This window comes from Halichoeres trimaculatus, unplaced genomic scaffold (assembly GCF_033239565.1).
Source record: "Halichoeres trimaculatus isolate MK-OKI-2021-1 unplaced genomic scaffold, fHalTri1.1 fHalTri1_scaffold_22, whole genome shotgun sequence".
Lineage (NCBI taxonomy): Eukaryota > Metazoa > Chordata > Actinopteri > Labriformes > Labridae > Halichoeres > Halichoeres trimaculatus.
This window is the reverse complement of record NW_027437200.1, coordinates 3,136,734-3,160,511: the sequence shown is the minus strand read 5'-3', so window position 1 is coordinate 3,160,511 and position 23,778 is coordinate 3,136,734. Positions and strand designations below refer to the sequence as shown.

Genomic DNA, 23,778 nt, shown 5'->3' with positions numbered 1-23,778 from the left:
TCAAACACAGAAGTGTGTTCCCCTCAAAGTCCAAGAAGGAAAAGAGCTAACACCCAGGATGCATCAGCGTCCTGATGGTTAGAGTCAAAAATCCTGAGGGACCAAACAGACAGAGTTTTGTGTTCCTCTTTCAGTAATACTCATCGATGCCTGCTCCATCAAACACTTCAGCTTCTCTGTGCTTGCTCTCACACCCTCTCCATCTCTCCATCCCTCCATCTCTTCATCCCTTTCTCTCTCTCTGTGTCAGACCCACTCAGAGTGAAATGATTTTGTCTCCCAGGCAGAGCTGACATGTATGAATCGTTCCAGGTGTGGAGCCAACGATTACCGTGCTCTTTATGTTCTGCGTGTGTGTGTGTGTGCAGGGAAATAATAAAGGGGTGTGTGAACCTTTACCCTAAGTCTAATGAAGGGTGTGTGTGTGTGTGTGTGTGTGTGTGTGTGTGTGTGTGTGTGTGTGTGTGTGTGTGTGTGTGTGTGTGCATACATCTTTGTTTTGAGTTTAGACTTCCTTTACGTTTTACCTGCTCCTTAAATAACGAGGTGAGCTGTAGTTTGGGTTAGCGCTAGGTGGTTATTGCAAAAATCACGATTACTCGACCCTTTTATCTCGATTTCAGTCAATTCAGGATTCTCCCACTCTCAGCTTAGTTTTTTCTGTAAATACCTGTAAAAACCCAACTTTGAATATCTGTCGTTTTCACTGTGCAAAATACGTGGGGTCAAGTGGGGTCTGAGACCCCTAAATTGATACAGTATATGAGACCCACTTAAAGGCTCAACGGCAACATTTCCAAAGGTCTCTAAAGAAGTGCATTTTGCCATACATTGTTTAGCTAAGTTCATATGTTCACACGTGTGTGTTTGTGTGCACATGCTTCTGAGGGATCCATGAGAATCGGTGTCCAACTCTCCTCCACTCTCTACATAACGCATGGCAAAGTTCCGCCCGATGCACACACAGACACACAAACACGTGTGTGCGCACACACAGAGACGAGCAATTTCTTTTGGGTAAGAGTTGCTCACATTGAGCTGTCAGCTCAGAGTTTGAGTTTTCCACCATGACGCTCCTGTTCAGAGACCTGCTGAATCGACGGCAGTCAGTGTCACCAAAAGTGCTTGAAAGCCATACCTGAGTAAAAGTACAGATACTTAGTTGAAATCTACTCCTTGAAAGTGAAAGTCACCCACTCAAATTTGTTTTAGTAAAAGTCTTAAAGTAGCTCAAATTAAAAGTATTTAAATATCAAAAGTAAAGGTACAAAGAAAAAACAGCTAGAAATAGTTGTTTCATAATCAAAATATTCAACATGAAAGTTGTATGTCAGTTAGAAGCTCTAAATGTCAGTTTTGTTTATTTTTTGATTAATGGCCCAGTCCTGGTTTGGCTTGGTTTAAAGGACCTGACTGATGTGTGGTTAGATCAGTGCATCCACAATCATTTCAGAGCACTTCAGCTCAGTAATCACATCTCTCAAGGATCAAACTATGGGAGGTAGCTTAAAAAAGCTCAAAGCTAGAGAAGGAACTTTTTAAACACTATCAGGCTCTCCTCTGACCCTCCTGCAGACTCCTGTCCCTGCTTCTCTCTGTTATGCTGCTGCAGATGTGTAAGCTAAGCTAGGCTAATCTAATAGCATGTTGTTTGCAGTCAGGGCTCAGGTGTGAATGCATGTCAGGCTACTTCCTTGTTTTTCTACTGCCCCCCTGTGGTCAAAAATGATAGCACAACCTTTCATCTGCAGCAAGAACTAAAAGAAACCTCAACTTTACACTTTTATCTCTTTAACTTTCTAAAGGATAAACCGTAAATCAAACTTTTTCCATGCTTGGTAGCACCAGAAAGCCGTCAATCGCACTAGTTTTTGTCCCAGACCACCACCTGAGCCCACATGCCCCTGCACGCCCACATAAAGCACTTCAACCCTCTGAGTTCTGGGATTGTGAAGCTCACTCACGTGTTGAGGGAAAGAAAACTGACTGCTGGGTTTACTCCGCCTGGACTTGCTCTGTTCTCGTGTAAACAAACTCATTAAATCCACAACACAAAGACCCAAAGGATTCACCAAAAGTTTGTCTCCAAGTGGCTCATCCCGAGGAGGAGGAGGAGGAGGATGGGTAATCAACGATGCTGATGACAGGAGGGAGACTTATTTATCACACACATCACTTTTCTGTTATTAGCCTATAGTGTGACAGAGTGACCTTAAAGCACTCTTAGGCTGAGGAGGAGAAAGGACGGGTACAAGACCGGACAGGTTCCCTGAGCTTTAAACCAAAGAGTGATATAGTTCTTTGGTTTATAATCTTTGAGGAAGAGGAGGAGGAGGAGGAGAAAATTAAATTATCCTGATCCTGATGAGTTCTGGTCCCATGTGGTTGTCTGTTGATGCTGATGTGGGGTTCTTCCCAGGGCCCAGGCTGGTTCCTGCAGACACTAAAGGTCTCATCATGTTCTGAGCTGGTGGATGAGAGTGTCTGTGGAGTAAATGTATTCTGCATCCTCACCACTAGAGGTCACCAAAGCTCTGCTTCTTTTTATATTTCTAATAACTGACTTGTGTCTCCTCTCAGGGTCGTCCCGGGCCTCTAGGTGAAGTGGGTCAGAGTGGAGCCGAGGGGCCACGTGGAGGTCCAGGGCATGCAGGGCCTAAAGGAGAGAAGGGCCACATTGGACTGAAAGGACCATCTGGGCCCAAAGGAGACAAAGTGGGTGTTTTTGATCTGAACATGGGTCTCGGGGATTTGCTGTCCATGGTGCAGTATCACGTTCTCACCACCAGGTGATGCTTTTTAAACTGATAATGAGTAACCATGATGAATTACCTCCTCACGCAGGGACCCATGGGAGTGCCGGGGTTTCAGGGAAATGATGGAGTACCTGTGAGTGACCCACAAACACCAACTACATCCAGTCCTGTTCCCAGTTCACGTTATGGTTCACGCTTCAGAAAAACCATCAGGACTGATTGTTGATCTTCATGGTTTCAGGGTCACCCCGGTCAGGAGGGCAGCAGAGGACCTCCAGGACTGGACGGCTGTAATGGAACCAGAGGAGAGCCCGGAGACTCTGGATATGGGATTGGAGTACCTGGAGCTCCTGGATTCGCTGTGAGGACAGACTTCAGATCCTCTTTGTGAGCCGTCCTGTGGTTCAGAGTTTAATCCTGTTCTTCCTCCTGCAGGGACCCATTGGGCCCAAAGGTCAGAAAGGAGAGCCCCGGTACATCTCAGACGGAGGATACACAGTAAGTCTGCTCACTCACGGACAGTGTAAGAGTCTGCTGGACTCTCAGGGTCTATTAGACCACAGACTTCTGTCCCTGTGTCTCTCATTTCTTATTCTCCCTTTACTCTGATCTCTCAGCTCCTTCTTCACCCCCTCCATGTTCTTACTCTTCTTACTTAATGATGTGTTTGATCCAGCCTGATGCAGTTATAGTGTTTGACCACCAGGGAATGCTGCAATAAACATTCATTTAGTTTTCAGTTTATGTTTAAGTTCATGATCTTCACAAGAGGAGGAAACAACATTCACTGAGACAAAGATCTAAAGGTTTAATTCATTTAATATTTTCTAATAATTTCACCTGTTTTTTTAATTCTCCTTCTTCAGAGCATCCCAGGAGCACCAGGAGTACCAGGTCCCCCTGTAAGACATGATCCTCCTATAACTCATACTTACTGCCTTAAAAGCACATCACAGCTCTGTGAGTGGCTTTAAATGATCTGATGTTTGTTAAACATCATTTTTCTCCTCTGCAGGGCGGACAAGGTCCTGACGGTCCATCTGGTTTTCCTGGTCCAAGAGGCCCTGATGGGTACCCTGTAAGTGAAACTCGTGTTTCTTTCACTGAAAACCACGTCCGAGGTTTTCTGAACAGCAGTTTGTTGCACAGTGATGACCAACCTGCTTCAGTAGTTCCAGTAAAGTGAGATATTTGTTCTGGATTAAGGGTTCATTCTTTGAACTGAGTCCTCAAAGGTTTGAGCTGATGAAAAACATGAATTAAGATCCCAGGTCCTTTTTAGTGTTTGAAGGCTCAGAAAAACACATCAGGATAACACAGACTGATAAGAAACACTTTCTGTCTCTGTATTTAAGAAGAGCAGAAGCTTAAAGACTGAGAAAAACCTTACCTCATCCAGTTATACCCTTTTCATCAGGTTCATTGCGTTATGGTAGAACGTCAGTACACCACGGCATACGTAGCCATTCCAGGGGGAGGCAGCGTTAGGGTGGAGGACAGCAACAAAGCTGGCGCTAGGAGTGCTTAAAAATTGACAGAGATTTGTCCTCCTGACTGTCTGCTGCACAGAGTGTGTTCGTCTCTGTGTGTCTGTGTGAGAGTTATACTTTGGTATAGGTTTCACAAATAAGGTACCATTTCATCTTTTGGTACATCAGCAGAACATCGTTATGAAAATAAGGATCCTGAAAAAAAGCTACTGCAAAAAAATACTTTGGAAGAGTTTGAAAAGTATTTACAGATTCATCTTTTCTGGATCAATCATCTATGGAACATTGATTTTATAAATCCACACCTCACTGTAAATACACCAAGGTAGACTGAGAGCTGAGAACCCATAAAGCTTTGGTAAAGCAGGCACTCTGTCATCTCGGTGAATTTCGAGCTGATACCATGTATGGCTTTGGAGGAGGTAATTTTTGTAGAAAGGGCAAAAATGTGTCACAATTTTATTTGGAAAGGCAAACTGCATGCTTTCTTTTTGAGATAGATCCATCAGAGCTTTATATGAATCTCAATGAGACAAACATTTTGACGTTGGTTTGACCTCTATACAACATTACTACTGCCCACTAGAGCCATTTTAGTGTGTTTTAGTGTACCTAGGTGGCGCTATAGAGCAAATCAATGGATATTGGGGGTCAAGTTTGGTAATATATCTAATTTGTGCCAATTGTGAGGTGTGTGCCAATTTTGGTGAGTTTTTGAGCAGGTTTAAAGGGTCAAATTGGAGTGCAAAGACTTGGAGTGGGGAAGAAGAAGAAGAAGACCAAGAAGACCAAGAAGAAGTAACAAAGCAAAAACAATAGAGAGGACCCTAATTAGTATTTTTGATAAAATAATAAGGTGTAGACGTGAGGAACTCAGAGAGGGTTTGGAGGACATCTTTATGCTGTTTCTGTTTTTCAAAAACATGTTTCGAGTCTAACTGTGTGATCTGTTTTCAGGGTCTCCCTGGTCCTCCTGGTCCCCCGGGGCTGATGGTAAGAACAGACTTTGATCTGATGTTTGAGAGATGTTATAGTCAAAGTAACAATGCTCCAGTTCTGATTTAAAGCTACTGTGTGTGTGTGTTCAGAGTGTGTTGTTGTTAACCTCTGCTGTCTTTAGGGGAGCCGTAGTGACGGATACCAAGGAGAGAGAGGAGACAAGGTACGGAGGTTCACTGAGGAGCTCTTAAAGACTCGTAGACAGGAAAACTCTCAGGAAACTCTCTCTCTGAACTTCCTGTTCTCTTTAAGGATAATGATAATGATAATGAGAGCAGCTAACACGTTAGATGACTGGGCTCTTTGGTGACACAGGGACGCAGAGAGACTGAGAAAACTTTATGTCATGATGCAGAGAAAGAGAGAGAGGAAACCACAGCACTGAGGTGAATGTTTGGGGGGTAAATAATCGATCATCTCTGTTAAACTGATTCTGACCATGGAGATCACTTTCCCCTCTTACTGAATGAACTCAGAGGCTTAATGTAGCTCTGCATGGGGCTCCAGCTCCTGAGTGGACTGCTTCAGTATTGACCTATCCTGCTAAGAGAAAGAACGAGGTATTGAAAACGATTTATCTAGTATTTCAGGTGGCAAATTGTTTTAATGAGAAAAAAAGAAATCCAAACTCAGTTTCTGGATTTTAAAAATGTGCTCACGTCAATTCAAACCAAACATGACTTTTGTGACCTTCATCATTTGGTGTTTGTACATCCAGGTGAGCGTTATGGGAGCACTAACTGGGCTCAGTCATTGAAGGGAAACAGATTTATGTTACTGAAGAGGGAAGTATCTGGCATTATATGAAGCTACATTTGGACTTTCTCTAAAGGGACAGAAACAGCCAAACCAGCTCCCCTTTAAAGTCCTAGTGAGGAATTTCTAACCAATCTAGAAATAGTATCCCTTCAAGATCTATGTGTAGAAACGATTGCTGTGATTAATTTTGTAGTGATGGTGGACACTGGAGCCTAACTGTCAGACAGAAAAGGACAGAAGAGCAGGAGGAAGATTAACAGGAGAGAGATAGAGCACAAGCTAAAGGCTAAAACACAGGCCAAAGGCTGAAACACAGGTTTAAGGTAAAAAAAAAAAAACAGGCTAAAGGCTAAAACATGTACTAAAGATTAAAGCATGGCTAAAGGCTGGCACAGCCTAAAGGCAAAAACACAGAATTAAGGTAAAAAAACAAGCTAAAGACTAACACACAATCTAAAGGTTAAACACAGGTTAAAGGAAAAAGTCATAGACTGTATATAGATTGGACAGTGTGGCTCCACCATTGCTGTTGTACTGTTTTAAAGCCAAAATACCCCCGTCACAGGCGCAGCCATTGGCAGTAGTTGTGTAGCCAGAGTCTGTGCAGTACACACTGTGAGGGATTCTGGGAGAATATGAGTGGAGACAAATAACAATTATTTTTTTCTTTGGAGAGTCTAATCACCTCTTGACTCTACCTCCTGACATATTTTACAATCCCCGAAAAAAATACACAAGAACAGCAGCTGTCAATTATCGTTAAACATGACGTATAACGTTTGTTTTTAACCTCGTATAACTAATGAAACTGAAACTTTTCAGAAAAAAAGAGGACTTGAACACAAGGCAGCCAAATGATATCTTTAAATCACCACAACAATCGGCAGTGAGAAAAATTTCTATCAGGTGTATAAATTTTTTAAAGTTTGACAACAGCCCATCTGGAATGACTGGAGAGTCAGAGTTTTTGACCTATACTGCAGCCAGCCACCAGGGGGAGCAGTTTTTGTGGCGACCTCACTTCAAGCTGAGCAAGAAAACACCTGTTTTTTTTTTGTTTTGTTTTGTTTTGTTTTTTTGTACAGTCTATGGCAAAAATAGGAGCTAAAGGCCTTAAACACAATCTAAAGGCTAAAACACAAACTAAAGGCTAAAACACGATCTTAAAGGCTCAAGCTCTCAAATATCTGATCTCCATTCATTTCCAAAACAAACACACTTGTGAAGAGTGATGTCTTCGGGACAGTGTGTGTGAGACTCCAAAAGGTGATGCTGCAGGCCAATTTAAACAGATCCTCCTCACTGAATCTTTAACATGTTTGATATTTCTCTTTAACATTTAAAGTTCCACCACTTTTATAGATTTCTGTAATCACAGATGGTAGACTCACACAGGGTTTGAAGTTTCAGTCCCCACCTGAGCCAAACTAGTTCTTCTTTAACATATATTTAAAGTGTTTTAAATTCAGCACCTTGGTGCCCTGGCAGTGTTTCCTCCAGGCTTCTGCTCCCTTCATTCAATGGATTTTATTCAGAACTTAAAGAGCTCCAGAGTCCAGAGCTGCGGTGTGAATTCATAGAGCTCTTGAACAATGTGGTTTCTTCACTCTCTCCTCTCTTTTAGCATCAGTCACAGACTTTCACATCATCAGGCTCATAGAGCTGTAACTTGGTCTGAGAAGTGTGTGTGAGTGAGTGTGTGAGAGTGTGTGTTTGTCTGTCTGTTGAATGGATTGGTTGGACATAACACCGTGCATGTTAAATCTGACTGGTGGTGGCTTTGACAGCTTGCACTTCTTCCGTCCAACATTAACTCACTCCCCATCCTCCCATCCCTCCATCCCTCTATAACTCACCAGACAACCCCATCCTCCTCTTCCTCCTCTTCCTCCTCCTCCTCTCCAGATTGACCTGTTGGTTGCCTGTGTTTCCTGAATGATAAAGATCACATGAGCCCTTACCTGATCCAGTCTGGTTTGTTCTTTCAAATGATCCGTGATGCTGCTGAGATCAGTCACAAACTGGCTCACAGAGCTCCATTTAAAACCAGCTTCTTCATAAGATCAAGACTTAAATCCAAAGTAGTCCTGGGTTTCACAGAGTCCTAATCCGCTTCGACTTCAGTTTGTGATTGGTCTGGTGGCATCACACCCCTGTTTCATCCCTGAAAACGACAGTTCAGAAACTTCACTTGAAGATTTTGCTCCTGATTTGGATCAGATGTTTTAAATCTTGATCTGATCGTGCAGCGTAAAGTGAAATGATTTTATCTCCTTAAACCTGGAGAACAACACTTCCTCAAACTCTGAACCAGAGTGGAAGTTTCTGAGCTGTCGGTCTGGAGGACGACCTGTGGACTGTACACCTGGGTGTTGAAATCACTCACTCCTATTCTCACACTGCACCAAACCTCCCTCTCATTCACAGTCACCTGGGGGTGAATTCTGGGATTTGTATTCATTTTGCCTGCTCTTTAACTCCTAAACCCTCGTAAACCCACCCATCTTTGTTTGATCAGTCACACACAGTACTAACAGTCATTTCCCTCACACCGTGCATGCATGTTATGCTCAACCAAAACCTTCACATGCTGGGGTGTCTTTGAGGTATTACTACAGAGGGATTCAGGGTTAGTGTGGGGACAGCTGGGTTCACTGATAGCCCGTTGAAAGGCATCGCTGTACAGGGGAAATCAAAGATTTGTGGCTTTCTTACTCTGGGGAAATAGAGTGGTAAAGACAAGAGAGGAAGTATTCTGAGCTTTTGCTTCTTGTTTTTTTGTGTGTGTGTCTCTCCTTCTTCTCAGTTCTTTTCCCAAGTTTCTCTTTCTTCATGCTCTCTGCTCTTTATTCCATGCACCGTCTCATATCTCCTCTGTTTACCTGAAAGGTTAAAAAAAATCTGTTCTTAGATTCAGCTACATCTGGCAACAAGCTGTTAAACTACATATATCTATCTATCTATCTATCTATCTATCTATCTATCTATCTATCTATCTATCTATCTATCTATCTATCTATCTATCTATCTATCTATCTATCTATCTATCTATCTTTCTATCTATCTATCTATCTATCTATCTATCCATCTGTCTGTCTGTCTGTCTACATACTTCAGTCATAAAATCTGTTCATTTATTATTCACTTAAAGGTCCCATATTCTGCTCCTTTTCTGCAGTTTAATTTGGATCATTGATGTCTTCATGAAATGGTAGTAACATGTTTTGGTCCAAAAAGCCAATAAATCAAGAACAGCAGCATTGTTTCCAGGCTCTCATAGCCCGTCTGTTCAGAACGCTCTGATTTAGTGGGCGTGGCCTTCATATGTAAATGAGCCACCACCGATAACGCCCCACTCTTCAGCGTCACTAAGAGCGACATCATGAGCTCTGAGTGCACAATGTTTAGAACACATTGAAGCTTGTTTACCGCAACATTACAGGCTAAAACAACAGGCTAACCGCAGCTTAAGTTAGCATCCTGAAGCTAACAGAGACAGGGGGGACACTGAGGAAAAGCTCTTACATCCGCTCCACAGCACACAGCATTTAAAATACTCACATTTCCAGGGTCCGAGGTTTGTTGGTGGATGGTTGGTAATGTGCCTGGATTCAGAACCAGGCTAGTCGCTAGCCCTCTGTTGTACTGTCCAAAGTCGGAAAAGCAGTCGGCCATGAAGTTAAGTCACTAGCACACACATGCACAGTTTAAATGAGTGTAGCAGCACATTTCCTTGATAAATGAACCCTAGCCGCTTGGTCTTGTCTTCTTCCAAGATGGGAAGCTTGAGCATGGAACTATGTGGCTGTTTACAGCCAAAAACAGAGCAGTGATGGCTCTTCAACTTCAGCATTCTCCTCCTCGCTGCTGGGGAGATTTCTCTCCAGGATTTTACATCCACAAGCACTACTAAGTACAGGTTTTGTCATTAAATATCACATTTTGTGGGCTGGGAGGAAAGACAAAGACCCACAAATTTCACCAAAAGAATTAATAAAGTGATTTTTGCATAATATGGGACCTTTAACATTTTCCCTTTTTTGTTTCATCATCCTCCTCCGCACATAAACATCTCTTTTCTTCCTCTGTACTCACACCAGTCTCCTTTCATTTCCTGTTCCTGTCTGCTGCCTTGCTTCCTGATTGGCTAACAGTGTGTTGTATGTATTCTGGACTACAGGGCGATGTGGGTCTTCCAGGACCCAGCGGTACTCCCGGCGACGGGTCACTCATAAGCGAAATAACTCTCACTATCTACAAAGGAGATAAGGTAACACAGCAGAGAAGGCTAGGAGCTGATGTAATGCTTCACCACACACACACACACACTCACACTCACACACACACACACAAAAACAACTGGATGTGGTGGGGTTTCAGTGTAAAGTAATGCTCCAGCAGGCTGCTCATCCTCAAAACTCAAACGTCAGGAGAGGAATGGGAGCTGTGGTTACAGCAAACATCACAGGAAGGGTGGAGTAAAGGAGGAGGAGCCTTTGGGTACAGGAGGAGGAGATGGAAAGGTTGGTCCACAACCACATCAGCCAAAACAAACCCCCCCCCCACCACCAGGTGGAGCTAAAATGACATGATTGAGCTCAAAGTGGATCGAGCTGTGCCCTTCATCCCTCACTCCGTCTATCAAAGCCCCTCAGTGCCCTCATCCTCAGTCAACTAAAGGTCGTTCTCCAGCCCAAGTGTCCCTCCATTCCCCCTAAATACCCCTGAATGTCTCAAAACCCCACCGCCGTCTTACCTTGTATCGCCTCGTACCCAGCGCCCTCAACCAACATAAACCGTTCTTTCTCCTGGATGCATCATCAGGGTGACGTGGGCCTGCCGGGTGACCCTGGACAGCCAATGATCAATGGCATAGTGGAGTTTGTGGGTTTTCCCAAAGGAGACAAGGGGATGCAGGTTTGTTGGAAACCCTCCTGTAAGTTTAAAGAAAGATGCAGATCAAGACATTGACCAGATAGAACCATGTGCCCCTGAACCTGACAAGTTTCCTCTGGACTGGGGTTACTTTGACAACATGTTGACGATATTCGAGGTTCTCTCTTCATGAGTCTGGATCGTAGGGTAGGTCTGAATGTGCTGGACCAGCCACAGGCTCTCTTGTTTAGATGGGTGTCAGAGGTAAGTCCAGGTTTGAAGACCTGGGAAGAGGATCAGAGAGATGTGGATGTGATTCATGTTCTGAATGCTTTTTTATTTTTGATGCTGTGCAGGGTTTGAATCTGTTCTCTTGCTTCTCTCCTGACAGGGTGAAACTGGGCGAAAAGGCGGTAGAGGATTCCCTGGGTCTCCTGGCCGACCTGTTAGTATTTCTGTCTTTTACTCTGGGACTCTTAACTTCACATAGATCTGAGGGAGGACACGGTGAAGTGGACCTGAGTCAACTCTCTGTTTCCCCTTTTTCAGGGCCCCTTTGGATATCGTGGCGAACTGGGAGAGAAAGGAATCCCTGGATACCCCGGAGGGAGGGTGAGCGCTAACAGATAACTATGTTTAAGAGATATTAGAAAGAGAAACAGATATATGTAATCTTGTATATCAACCCTTGAAGGTTGCTGGGATCGGTTAGCCTTAGTTCTGACTCTGCTGTATTCAGATCTGTTGTTGTAAAGTGATGTGTGTCACTGTGTACAGTCTTCTTTTGTTGGCAATCAAGTCTTTTACCTTACCCTTACCTCTTCTCCTGTGGTGGATTGTACTCCACAGGGTGCCCCTGGTTTTAATGGACCTCCAGGTGCTCCTGGACTTCAGGTAGGTCTTTGTAATAAAATGAAACGATAAACTGAAGCTTTTTATGGCAGTATCATGTTCTTTTTAACCCCTCTGTGTAAAGTCTGACTTGACATGTTCAATTTCTGATGACTGAAGCTGTCTTTGTACGTGGGCTGGAACTAAAAGAGGTTTTCCTTTCACTTCTGAGGAGAGAATAAAACCAGTGGTTCTCTATTTGTTGCAATATGCATTTTGTGCACCAGATGGGCCAATGCTAGACCCCCCCCCCATGCTGCAGTCCAGTTTAAACCTTTGTATTTTTTAACAGGGAATGAGAGGAAACCCTGGCTTCCCTGGGCAGCCCGGATACAGCGGACCAAAGGTAAACACCTGTGTGTGAAGGGGTGTGTTTTCTAAAGTCAGGTAGCTGGACTTAGGTTCGAGTGTTTGCCCCAAAGCCCCAAAGAAGTCTGACTGAGCTCTGAAGTTAGGTACCACACACATGTTGATGAACATCTGCATTTGTCACATCAGATGTGGAGACTAAATAGCTTCACACCTTTTTGTTTCTTCCTCCCTTCCCTGTGTGTGTGTGTCCCAGGGAGACCCTGGGGAACAGGGACCACCAGGTCCTCCTGCTTACGTCAGTGACTTCGGCTCGTCCGTTCAAGGTACCAAACACATGGAAATTAGACCATCAGACATCATGAGATCAGCCACAGGAAGCTTAAAGACAAACACTTCACATGTTTGACTTCTGCTCTGTGATTGGACCCAGGACCAACAGGAACCCCAGGTCTCAGAGGCCTTCCTGGTCCCCGTGGTGACCAGGGATCTCCAGGATTCCCAGGATTACCAGGCCAACCTGGGCTTGGTGGATATGGATCAGGTCGCCCAGGATCCCCCGGCTTTCCAGGGACCCCAGGCCCAAAGGGAGAGAAGGGTAACCCAGGTATTCCTGGCTATGGCCCAGAGGGTCTTCCCGGCTCCCCAGGACTCCCAGGACCTCCCGGACCTCCTGGACCTCAGGGCCCAACTAGTATGTTCACATGGCTTAAACAGACCTTTGGTTCCTTCCACAGATGGTCCAATAAGAGCTAAATAATGAAGGAAGACCAGGAACTGGTCAGGGACTTTGTCCATCAGTCACAGGACTTTAAGATGTGTTTGAATATGGATTGTTGTGAATTATTCTTTTGTTTAATTAATTTTTTTGACAGATGACTGTAAGTCTGAGTCCTTCATCACACAGAGCTAAATTAAAGATCCCTCAGGAGGATAAACTAAGGGAACATGAAACGTAGTGTGTACTGACAGAGATGCTCTTTAAAGAAGATGGACTTCGGATATTGTTGAACAGCCATGTCAGAAAGTCTCTCTAACGCATAAGGCTAATGATAGTGTCTAAAAACCATGGCTGACTGATTTAACTGTCCTCCAAGGCCTTGCCGTTGGTCCATGTGTCATCTATCCTGAGGTGCAACCCAGGCCCAAAGGCAGGTATTCTATAGACGGCCATATTGCCATGGTTGCCGTGGCAATATTCAGGCTGTCGAAAGAGGATTCTCAGCAAACCAAACTTCAGCAGGCATTAAAAGCTTTTAAAATGCTAAACTGTGTGTGGAGGGTGCCGCGGGGGGTAAGTAGAGCTGAGAGGAGCTTTGACAGGCTTCAGACTTGGATGGGAGGCTCTCTACTCCAAGCTGCTTTCTCATCTTTGGCCACAAGGTGTCGCCTGCGGATTCACTGATTTTACCTGGACATGATGCATGGCAGCGAGGTTTTGTCTTTTTATTTTAAGGGCACACTCAAACAAAGACAGAAGAGGACCTGCAGTGATGATTGTTTCTGCTTTTTGTTGCACTTTAAAGTCTTAAAGATAAGTTATAAGCTTTAATTTCAGTTTCTCACTTTTCTTCTGACCTGAGGTCATGGTGCACTGTTAGCATCTCTTTCCTTTGTTTGTGTTTGTGCCTAAACCAGAACATGCATGCTGCTTAATGGGAGTAGCTCATTGTCATTATTGTCCATGTAAAATCACTGAAGCACCGTTCTGTTTTATATTCTAATCAAATATAAACATGTTTAAACACTTCTATGAAAGTCAGCATCTGTCATCTTGCAAAAGCAGCTCAACTCTTTCATAGCTGACCAAAGGGACTAATACTTATTTCACACTGTGACGCCAAGCTGCTCTTTCACTGTGTCCTTCACTGTTCATGGATGTAAAGTTTAAAAAAGGCATTTTCAGACCATTCAGCGTATGAATACCATATTCACGGGCCATGGATCGTTTCCTCTGTTGTCACACTCACGGACAGAAGAGCATATGTTTGGAAAAAGGATAAATTTTTATGTTTAAGGTCAAAAATCATAGTTTTAAAAAATTCTAAAATCTCTGTTTGATCAGCAACAATAAGACATCAGTTCTTATCATACTATACATATACACACACAGACACACACACATTGTGAAATGAGTGTGGTCATCAAAATACCAAGCCTTAGTCTTCAGCTAACATTAGCTTTCAGACACTTCAAGCTCACATTAACCCTTTCCTATCTGTTTATGCTGTACTATCTGACCATTCAGTCAGCTGGCCAGTGTCTGAATGCTAACGTTAGCAGCCTTATCTTGAACTTTGTACATGTATTTCATCTGCTTTGTTGTTGATTAATGTGAAACAGTGATAAGAATTCATTCGATTTTCTACATTTGTCAGTATTACAACCGTGACCACGACACAATCCTGTCTGGATTTTAAGATCCGAACTCGAGAGTGACCTCAGAGGACAATGTTGGCTAAGCGTATGATTACAACAGGGTGTTAACACGGTCTGTATTTAGTGTGAATTGTGACACATGGTCGTATTTCACTGTCGGTTCTTTTGTACAGTTTCAGTCAATGATTTTTCAACATCACGAGCTGTTGAACCTTTTCTTAAAGTCCCATTGAGAGATCACTGTAAACAACGCTGCTCAGTGTTCCTTTTTTATTATTGACAAACTCTGGAACAAAAAGTTGCTCTGACATCAGGACCATCCATCATGTCAAATCTCAGTGACCTCAGCCATTGGTTTCTGAGAGCGCATTTGAGCCAAAATCCAAAGCCAAAGAATAACGCAGGAAATCAAGGTACAGAGGCCATCAACCTGTGAGCACCACGCTCCTAGCATTTGATCGTGGACCCTTTTGGGGTTTTCCTGAGTTTGTAGCTGGCGTTAAGTTGTGACTTTGGTAAACTCAGCTTGAAAGTTTAACACAACTTGGTAAAAAAATGAGAAAACTCTTTAATTATCGGTCAAATATCCCATGGTCCGAAAATGCCTGTTAGTCTGACGCATCATTGCGGCAAAACAGCGTCAAATTCTAAACAGATTCACTTTGTGTTCGACTTTTGGTTTTAGGGCTGTGATCTAACATTGTGTTACTGTGTGCTTTCAGGTTCTCCTGATGGTCCGATCACAAGCACCCCTGGAGCACCTGGGGCTCCTGGCCCCAGAGGAGAGCCCGGTAGCCCTGGATTCAAAGGCTTTAGAGGTACAGGGCCTCAAACTTAGATCTCAACATTTCAGACAAATCCAGAAGAACTGAGCGAGGGGCGTTAGTTTGACTGAAACACAGCTCTAATATGGCTCTGTTTAAAGAGTCAGGAGTTATGTAGGGGTTTCACACTCTTGGCCCAGTGGTCAGAGTCACCCAGTATTCAAAGGCTGAAGTTCTCTTTGCAGAGGTTACTGGTTCGACTACCAGGCACAACCATTTGCTGCTTGTCCCATGCACCTTTTCATCCACACATTTCCTGTCTGTCTGTCTTCAGCTTACAAAAACAAATTTAAAGTATATTTTAAGTCATAGAGGAAGATTTGACGAGGGGATAAGCTCAGGTTAACTGTAGACCTTGTTCCAGGCATTTGATAAACCCCTATGAAGCTGCTGATTTTAAGAGGTTTACCTTGTCATTCTCATGTCAATCTCTCTTCCCGTACACGTGGTGCCCTCTTCGTCTCCTATAGGTGATCTTGGGGACTGTGCCTGCCTTGGAGGGGGCTCCCCTGGGTTACCTGGGCTGCCTGGAATCCCAGGAAGTAACGGCAGTCCTGGTTTCCCTGGTCGAAAGGGTGAATCTGGTGACCCAGGTTCCCCTGGTTTTGGTGGTGTTCAGGGATCTCCTGTGAGTCCAGATCTTTGTGGTGCTGGTGGGTTTGTTTGTTTCTGGAGGATGGAAACTGAACAGAAACCTGTTGTCTGTTTTGTTCCACAGGGTCGGGCTGGTGAGAGAGGTTTCTTCGGGCGTAAAGGAGAGAAGGGAGCGTCTTTCTACCCTAACCTTGGATTGGGGGTGAAAGGGGAGCTTGGGGCCCCTGGACCCAGGGGACCTACAGGGGAAACTGGTAAACCTGGGAGAGATGGACTTCCTGGATTCCCAGGAGCCCCTGGACCTCCAGTGAGTGCTCACAGGTTTTATTGCAGGGGTTCAGCATGTCATACAGAACGGCAAAACAAGATTCTTCTTCTTCTTCCTCCTCTTCCTCACAGGGTGACGCTGGCTTTGGAACAGTCGGAGAGAAAGGGTTCCCAGGGTTCCCAGGAGCCAAAGGTCTTCCTGGTGGTCCTGGTGAACCCGGCCCTGGGTTTGTTGGAACACCAGGCTTCCGTGGAGCTGATGGAGACCCTGGTATACCTGGTCTGCCAGGACAACCTGGTTTACCTGGACCACGAGGTGAGTGATGAGAGGGACGAAAGAACCAGGGCCAAAGAAGAGGAGAGGAAGCAGCTGGTGTGTGTTTGAGTGTGTGTCTGTGTTTGAGTGATGTGTGTGTCTGTGATTGGATGTGTGATTGTGTGTAGGTGAGTGAAAGTGTGTGTCATGTCATCCTCTCACCACCAAGGGACAAACATCGGTCAAATCCCATCTCAGCTCTTCCGCCATGAAGTTAACATGGCGTCCTCATCCTAACACCTTAAACCTTAATCAGACCTTTATGGGGGACAAACCGGTCCTGGTTGGTCCAGGTTCTTGAACCAAAGAAGCCAAACCTTTCACTGTCCTGAGGGGGGCGCCATCCCTCTGTTAAATTTCTCCTCCTGCCCTTCATGCCTGGGCTGCAGCAGCAAACTGTTAACTCCATGATTAATGGTCTCCATTAATGTGCTTAAACTCTCTCTCTGCAGCCAATAATCCAAGAACTGCTCTGACAGATGATCCATGACCCCCCTCTAATGCTGACTGCGTAACAGCTGCTACAGCTCCTGTGCTTCTTTAGTCTCAGAGGAAGAAAGTGTTCCTTCAGATCCTCTTTTCTGATTCTTCATATTTGGTTGGGTTTAAAGAATGATGCTGGTGTCAAAGTCCTGATACTTACGGAAGAGTGCAGCTGTTTGACCATCTTTAACCGTCAACATGTGGCAGTGACCTTGACTTCAGGGATAGTTAGAAGGAAAAAGTGAAGCACGTCAAATACAGAATAGGATACAAAACTGAATGGTTTTTATAAGTATTGTTAGCCCTGCTGACGTCACCAGAGTAGTTTGCAGATATCAAAGATTCTAATCTTCTCAGGAAATCCAGAAACCATCTCAAACATAGACTCAGAACCAATCCCACTTGTCCCTCTTTCCCCTTCATCTACACTTTCCCCTTGGTCCTCTGTTTTGAGGGCCAGGGGGACGGGGTGGCAACACATCTCTTAAAAATGAGAGGCCACTTGATTCCTGCTACGTCATCACCTCGTCACTCGTTGGTTATCGTCGTCAGAGCGACTATTTCTTCTCTTCTCTTCTCTTCTCTTCTCTTCTCTTCTCTTCTCTTCTCTTCTCTTCTCTTCTCTTCTCTTCTCTTCTCTTCTCTTCTCCTCTCTTCTCTTCTCTTCTCTTCTCTTCTCCTCTCTTCTCTTCTCTTCTCTTCTCCTCTCTTCTCTTCTCTTCTCTTCTCCTCTCTTTTTACAAAGTGATGACAAACTGATGTCAGTTAAGGGCGACACATTCACAGCAAAAAGACTTCACCATTATGCACTGCATCTCTTAGTGATGAAACAGCTAAGCTATGAAAAGCTAAAGTTTAGCTAACGTGACAGTATTCAGAAGCTATATCATTTAGCATCATCATTTTCTTCCTGAATTTCCCCTCGGGGATAAATAGAGTATTTTCTATTCTGTTCTATTCTATTCTATTCTATTCTATTCTATTCTATTCTATTCTATTCTTAGCCTCTGAATACTGTAATGTTAGCTTATCATAGCTTAGCATGTAGCTAATGCATCTCCTGAATGCAGCTAATCTGTCCAATCATTCATGAAATGCAGTTTATTGAAGTGAAGTCTATTTGCTGTGAATTTGTCACCCTGCTTATATCAGTGTAGCTAGGTGTAGCTTAAGGGAGATCGTTATAACACAAGCTAATCACGGGTATTTGACACATACCTGGTCAGCAGAAAACTGACTTACATCGCTCTTTGCCCCGTGCTGCTCTCCAAGTTCCTGAAAGTTAGCCTCCACTTGCAATCATCAACACTCAAAGTAACTGGCACACCAGGCGCACTGTGATTGGCTGAGGTGGCCATGTCTACTCATAGCCCAGAAATGTCCCAAAATAACCAGGACATCAACCTACAGGTGGGGGGTTGAGGCAGACACTAACACATATGTAATGAGGCCCATAGCAGACGACTGAGCAGGATTGTTCCTGTAAAAAAAGAATTAGCCTTTGCATGGGCTTACTTTAGATTTCCAGGAACATTATCACCAGGTGTGGATAAAAACATACCTGAAGCTCACAACCAATCAGATTTAAGGCAATGACTCTTAGCTATGTAGCCATGATATCTTTGGTGACTAGCTTGTTTCTGGGGCCTGTTTTTGGCTGGAAGGAAACCAAAATGTATGACTTATCCTCAGAGGAAAAACAAGCTGTTCCTGACATACAGAAAAGACACCAGCTTCATCTTTTAGACCACTGTTACTCCCTCCTCCTCTTCTTCCTCTCTGAGACTAAACGACACAAAGTCCAGCTGGCCTCTCATCCTCAGTGTGAATGTGTGCTCTCATACAGTGATGCTAATGCTAAACAATGATTTGTTTGCTCTAATTTTGAAGGTTATTGTCACTCAGTTGAGCAGAGAGAGAAAGAGGAGAGGATTCCACCTCTGGTTTCCGTTCCTCAGTTATCTCTCCCCTCTTTCCCTCCCTCCTCCTTGGGTGGAATAACCTTCATGAAGCAGTGTTTACATTGAAGCCAAACATTGTGATGTGCTTTGCTTTAACTGAATGAGCCTTGAGTTAATTGAATGAATTGTTGCTGATTGAATTCATGATAAAAACATTTTAATTGCTTTACCGGCGCATGCAAATGACCCTGACTGGCTTTGTATGCTGCCACCCTCTCTCTGTCTCTACCTCTCTCTATCTCTCTCTATCTCTCTCTCCATCCATCCTCTACCTCTCTCACCTTCCATGTGCATGTGTATCTGTCCAGGTGAAAACAGCTGTGGAGGGGTTAATGACGCCGGAGAGGGAACGGGTGGGTAACTGACTTTTTCATCCACCAGCCAGAGTAAAGAGTCTGGGAGAGAAACCGTAGACCAGGATCAGAGAACCCAGCCCCTGGTGGATTGATCAAGTGTACCACCCGATAGAGACCAAATCCCTGACAGAAGCTGTCCACGTATAAAAGCTTTAGGTTTATTTCTTTCCACTGAGTTAAATCAGCCAACAGAAGGCGCTGTAACAGACATAATCAGTCAGAAAGAAAGAGTTTGGACCATCTCTTTGTTTGAACTTTGTGTTCACAACGCAAACAACCTGACTTCCTGCTGTGAAAAGACCAGATCAGCAACTAACACTCTTTAAAACTTGGTGTTGATTCCCAGAACAGGATCCATTTTTTGGTGGTCTTAATATCCCAATTTACGGCTCCCTTACTCCAACTACGAGGGTGGGCTGAAGAGTTGGTAGCCTGACTAGGAAGGAGTAATGCCATATGGCCGGTTGTTCAAAGGTAATTCAGTCAGATTTCGGTTATTGGATTGGATTAAATTCTGAAAATTGGTCGTTCATAAAGGAAAGAAGGATTTTAAAATTAAATTAGATCACGTAATCCAATCCTAGTTTTAATCAGGATCAAACCTTCAGTTTGTGTTGTTCAGAACTTTTCAGTAGGATTTGGGTCACTCTGATCCAAAAAACAAAATTATCCTGATCCCAACAGGAGGTAGGATTTCAAGGTGGATTTCATGAAGAAAATGTAGTAAAACTACTGTGTGCCATACTGAGATGAACCAAACTGAACCGCTTGGTGGAAACAGGGCTTAAGTTGCACCACCAATGGATGTGACCCTGGTCTGGATGGAGGAGTTGATTATATGGGGGGACACCCCATCAGAAAGGAAGTAGCACCTTATCCTTTCACAAACATTCATCATTAACAGATAGATATGGACTCATGTTTACACTGAAAGTTTCAGACCCTGGTTAACAGACCATAATGAACCCTGAAGAACCAGAACCAGATCTGTTTCCTGTTGTTTATAAATCAGCAGTTTTTGTTTGAACGCTCTGAGAGCAGCTTTCTTGATCTGTGGTTTGCGTTGTGAACACATAGAGAGCTTGGTAGACTCTTTGGCACAGTGTGTCTTGGGTATTTAGAAAACTCTCTGTGAATCATTTGTCCATGACAGCCGATGGAAGACTCTCATCGTCTCTTGTTGATTCCACTCTGGCCGAGTCAGTTGATAATAATTAATAATTCACAGTCCAGTTTAAGTCATTATGTTTTTATCCAGTCATTGAGCAAACACAGCTCTCCTCTTCCTCCAGGCAAAGCTGCTGAAACCTGGCGCATGTTTTCAAGCCCTGCCTCTGCTAAGTGCTTTTAACCAGAGAGGGATCGGGGGGAGGGAGGGGCATTAGAAAGATACCATAACTTACCCCAAACGTAAAACTGAATGATAACACACCTTTCTGATGTTTTACTTTTCCCCCTAACTGTGATAATCCACTACTAATGATGATCAGAGAGGAACATTGACCATGAAAGAATGAGCCAGAGAGAGGCAGTGACAGGATGAATGGAGGCGACAGACAATCAAACTTTACAGGCTGCTGGTTGGAAAACCTGTTGATGAGTGACAGAGTGTAGTTTCTGAATATGTTACTGTGCTTGCTTTAAGGAATTTTTATCTGCTTTAACTATTTACTATTTTGTAATCATCTGATGCTAAAAACTTTGGTTAATACCTGTAAAGATAATTTCACTTTAGCTGTACCGAACCAAACCTGTGTTTCTGTAATATTAACTGAAATTCAAAGTATCAAAAGTTTATCTCTTGCATGTGTAAGGGCCAATCCCAAATGTCACTCTGTCCCCTTTCGTCTACCCCTTCCCCTTGGTGCTCTGTTTTGAGGGCCAGGGGGAAGGGGTGACAACGCATCTCTTAGAAGCGGGACGTGACTCGGTTCCCACTATATCATCACCACTAGATGCTCTTCTCTTACAAAAGTAACATACTATTACAAAGTGATGATAAACTAGCTTCAGATTAGGGCAACACATTCACAGCAAACAAGCGTCACTACCATGCACTGCATTTCATGAGTGATGAGACAGCTAACGTTAAGCTAACATTACAGTATACAGTATACAGAAGCTATATCATGTAGCTTCTAAATACTGTAACGTTAGCTTATCATAGCTATCATTGCTAATGCAGCTCAGCTTTCTAATTATCCCTGGAATGCAATTCATTGCAGAAAAGTCTGTTTGCTGTGGATTTCTCACCCTAGTCTGACATCAGTGTGGCTGTCATTAGCTGTAGCTGTTGCTAAAGCAGTGTTAGCTTGATCATTATAATGAGCAATTTCAAAATAAAACCGATAATTCAAAACATAGCCAATATTTACGTAGAGTAGCAAATAATTGGCTAGGGGTAGAATTGGGATTGGCCCTAAGTCTCCTGTGCGTGATTGCTAACATTTCCTTGAATGCTAACAGGACAAGTGCTGCCCTGCACCATCCCTGGAGAGATGGGAGACCCCGGTTTCCCAGGCCTACCAGGACGACCAGGTACACACCAACATGTTACACAGCTTTAAATTTGAAGTCTGAAGTCTTTCTGTCTGTTTCGTGGGTTTTAATAGACAAATATAATGTTTTTAACAGGTTTTTTCAACCATTGTTGACACTACTTGGCTTTAACACAGCATCATTTATTCTTGGTCCAAATGATGATGTGCTTCCAGGTTTTAGAGCAGTTCAGCCAGTTCTTCTCTTAAGTGGCAAAGAAATTTCTAGTTCTGAATCGAGGGTTTCTGGACTGAGGGTTTGAGGATGTGAAATGTCTCCAGAAACAGATCCATCTGTGTGCTCAGCTGTGATTGGATGTCTTTGAATCTGCTCTGAAGTCTAATTTAAAATATGATTAAACTCCATGACCTGGAGCCAAGACTGAGGTCTCACCTGTCTGAACTTGTCAGGTTCTAAAGGACAGCCCGGGTTACCAGGTGGCCCTGGACGTCCAGGGTTTGATGGGGCTAAAGGAGAAAGAGGAGACCCCGGTTTTGGGGGCCAGCCTGGACCACAAGGTGAAAGCCTGATCCAGTCTCAGTAATCATTTGATGAAGACTTTTATAACAAGCTGTGATGAAGAGTCAAAGGTACAACTAATCTTTGTGACTTTCCACACAGGTTTCCCTGGACCCAGAGGGGATCCTGGACTTCCAGGTGTACCAGGACAGAGTTTTGATGGAGGCAGGGGGAAGGATGGAGTTCCTGGGCGGCCCGGAGCCAAAGGGCAGCCTGGAGATGTTCTAGGAGCCACACCAGGAAGTCCAGGACGGGATGGTTTGCCAGGTTTCCCTGGAGACAAAGGCCAGCCTGGGACACCTGGAGGACCTGGATCACCTGGTGAGACAAAGACAGTTAAGCAGTGTCGCAAGGTGTAATCGTACAGAAAGCGTCAGTAATCTCTGTGATGGTTCCTCGGGCAGGCGGTGATGGACGTATCGGAATTCCTGGACTGAAGGGGGAGCGCGGTGTTGATGGATTTCCTGGTATTCCCGGCCTTCCTGGACCCCCAGGTGAGCCCACTGGTGGTATCACTGGTCGGCCTGGAGCTCCTGGAAACCAAGGACCAAGTGGATCTCCAGGTAAGACCAGCTAAACCCTCACAGCCCACTACAGCTGTGTCTCAGTCATCAGGGTGTAAAGTTGAAGCTCCGTGCTAAAGATTTCAGAGGTTTGGAGAAGAAGAATGCCAGACAGTTTGATCCTGGCTGTTCTTTCCCCTCCTCCTTTACCATCCTCTCCTCCTCACTGTCTCTCCTCCATCAATCCTCCAATCAGACACCTCAGGTTGTTCCTGTTGTTTATTGAAACTCTGCATCACCCAAAGAATGTCTTCTTCTCCTCTTTTCTCTTTGTCCTGTGTTTCTTCCTCCTTTTCTCCCTACACACCTCCACCATTATCTCCACCCATCCTCTCATCCCTCCATCCTTTTCTTGGTGTTGGGTCATTCGCTGTAGGCTGCCAAGGTGAGACCGACTCTTTCCCCTCCATCCATCCCTCCATCCCTGAGCTTTCATCACTCCATCCTCCTGCTTTTCATGCATAAGACCAAACGCTTCTCTGCAAGTTCCTCAAAGTCTGTCTGCTCATCTTTTCTGATCCTTGCAGTAAAACCAAGTCCATCCCCGTTGCAAAAAATCCCTTCAGAGAGCTTTCTCACATTTACTGATTCCACACTAAATGTCTGCAAAACTTTAAATAAAAAAAAATGAAAAGATAAACATCCTTACATCTGTCAGTTAACTCATCAAAACAGTCTTGAAGTAACATGAGGTCTTCACCAGATTTTCACCAGGCTTGCTGAAATAGTGAGGTCTTTACATATGAAACTCTTAACTGGTTCAAAACACATTTAAGGGGCAGGGCCTCAAACACCAAGGTCAGCAAATAGCTCCACCTCCCACAGGCCTCCAGAGGGCTGACCAATCAGAGGAAAGGGGGGTTGTCTTAAAGAGACAGCAGCTAAATCAAAGTGCTTAG

At 44.1% G+C, this 23,778-nt stretch overlaps 1 protein-coding gene across 3 annotated transcripts in view; it reads left to right on the top strand.

The window, feature by feature from the left end:
- The first annotated feature begins 2,598 nt into the window (after positions 1-2,598).
- Positions 2,599-23,778, top strand: part of col4a6 (collagen, type IV, alpha 6) — a 30,493-nt gene continuing 9,313 nt past the window's right edge. Inside the window, exons 1-24 of one of the 3 annotated variants that reach the window (XM_074662012.1) lie at positions 2,599-2,715; positions 2,845-2,889; positions 2,998-3,117; positions 3,192-3,254; positions 3,623-3,658; positions 3,772-3,834; positions 5,204-5,239; positions 5,367-5,408; positions 10,185-10,274; positions 11,271-11,324; positions 11,429-11,491; positions 11,729-11,773; positions 12,063-12,116; positions 12,336-12,405; positions 12,513-12,773; positions 15,181-15,276; positions 15,753-15,910; positions 16,001-16,183; positions 16,276-16,459; positions 19,212-19,256; positions 21,726-21,797; positions 22,208-22,315; positions 22,419-22,637; positions 22,721-22,879. In XM_074662012.1, coding sequence (XP_074518113.1) covers positions 2,851-2,889; positions 2,998-3,117; positions 3,192-3,254; positions 3,623-3,658; positions 3,772-3,834; positions 5,204-5,239; positions 5,367-5,408; positions 10,185-10,274; positions 11,271-11,324; positions 11,429-11,491; positions 11,729-11,773; positions 12,063-12,116; positions 12,336-12,405; positions 12,513-12,773; positions 15,181-15,276; positions 15,753-15,910; positions 16,001-16,183; positions 16,276-16,459; positions 19,212-19,256; positions 21,726-21,797; positions 22,208-22,315; positions 22,419-22,637; positions 22,721-22,879 — 2,260 coding nt within the window. In that variant the 5' untranslated portion in view covers positions 2,599-2,715; positions 2,845-2,850. The other 2 variants (XM_074662014.1, XM_074662015.1) reach the window with 2 other exon arrangements.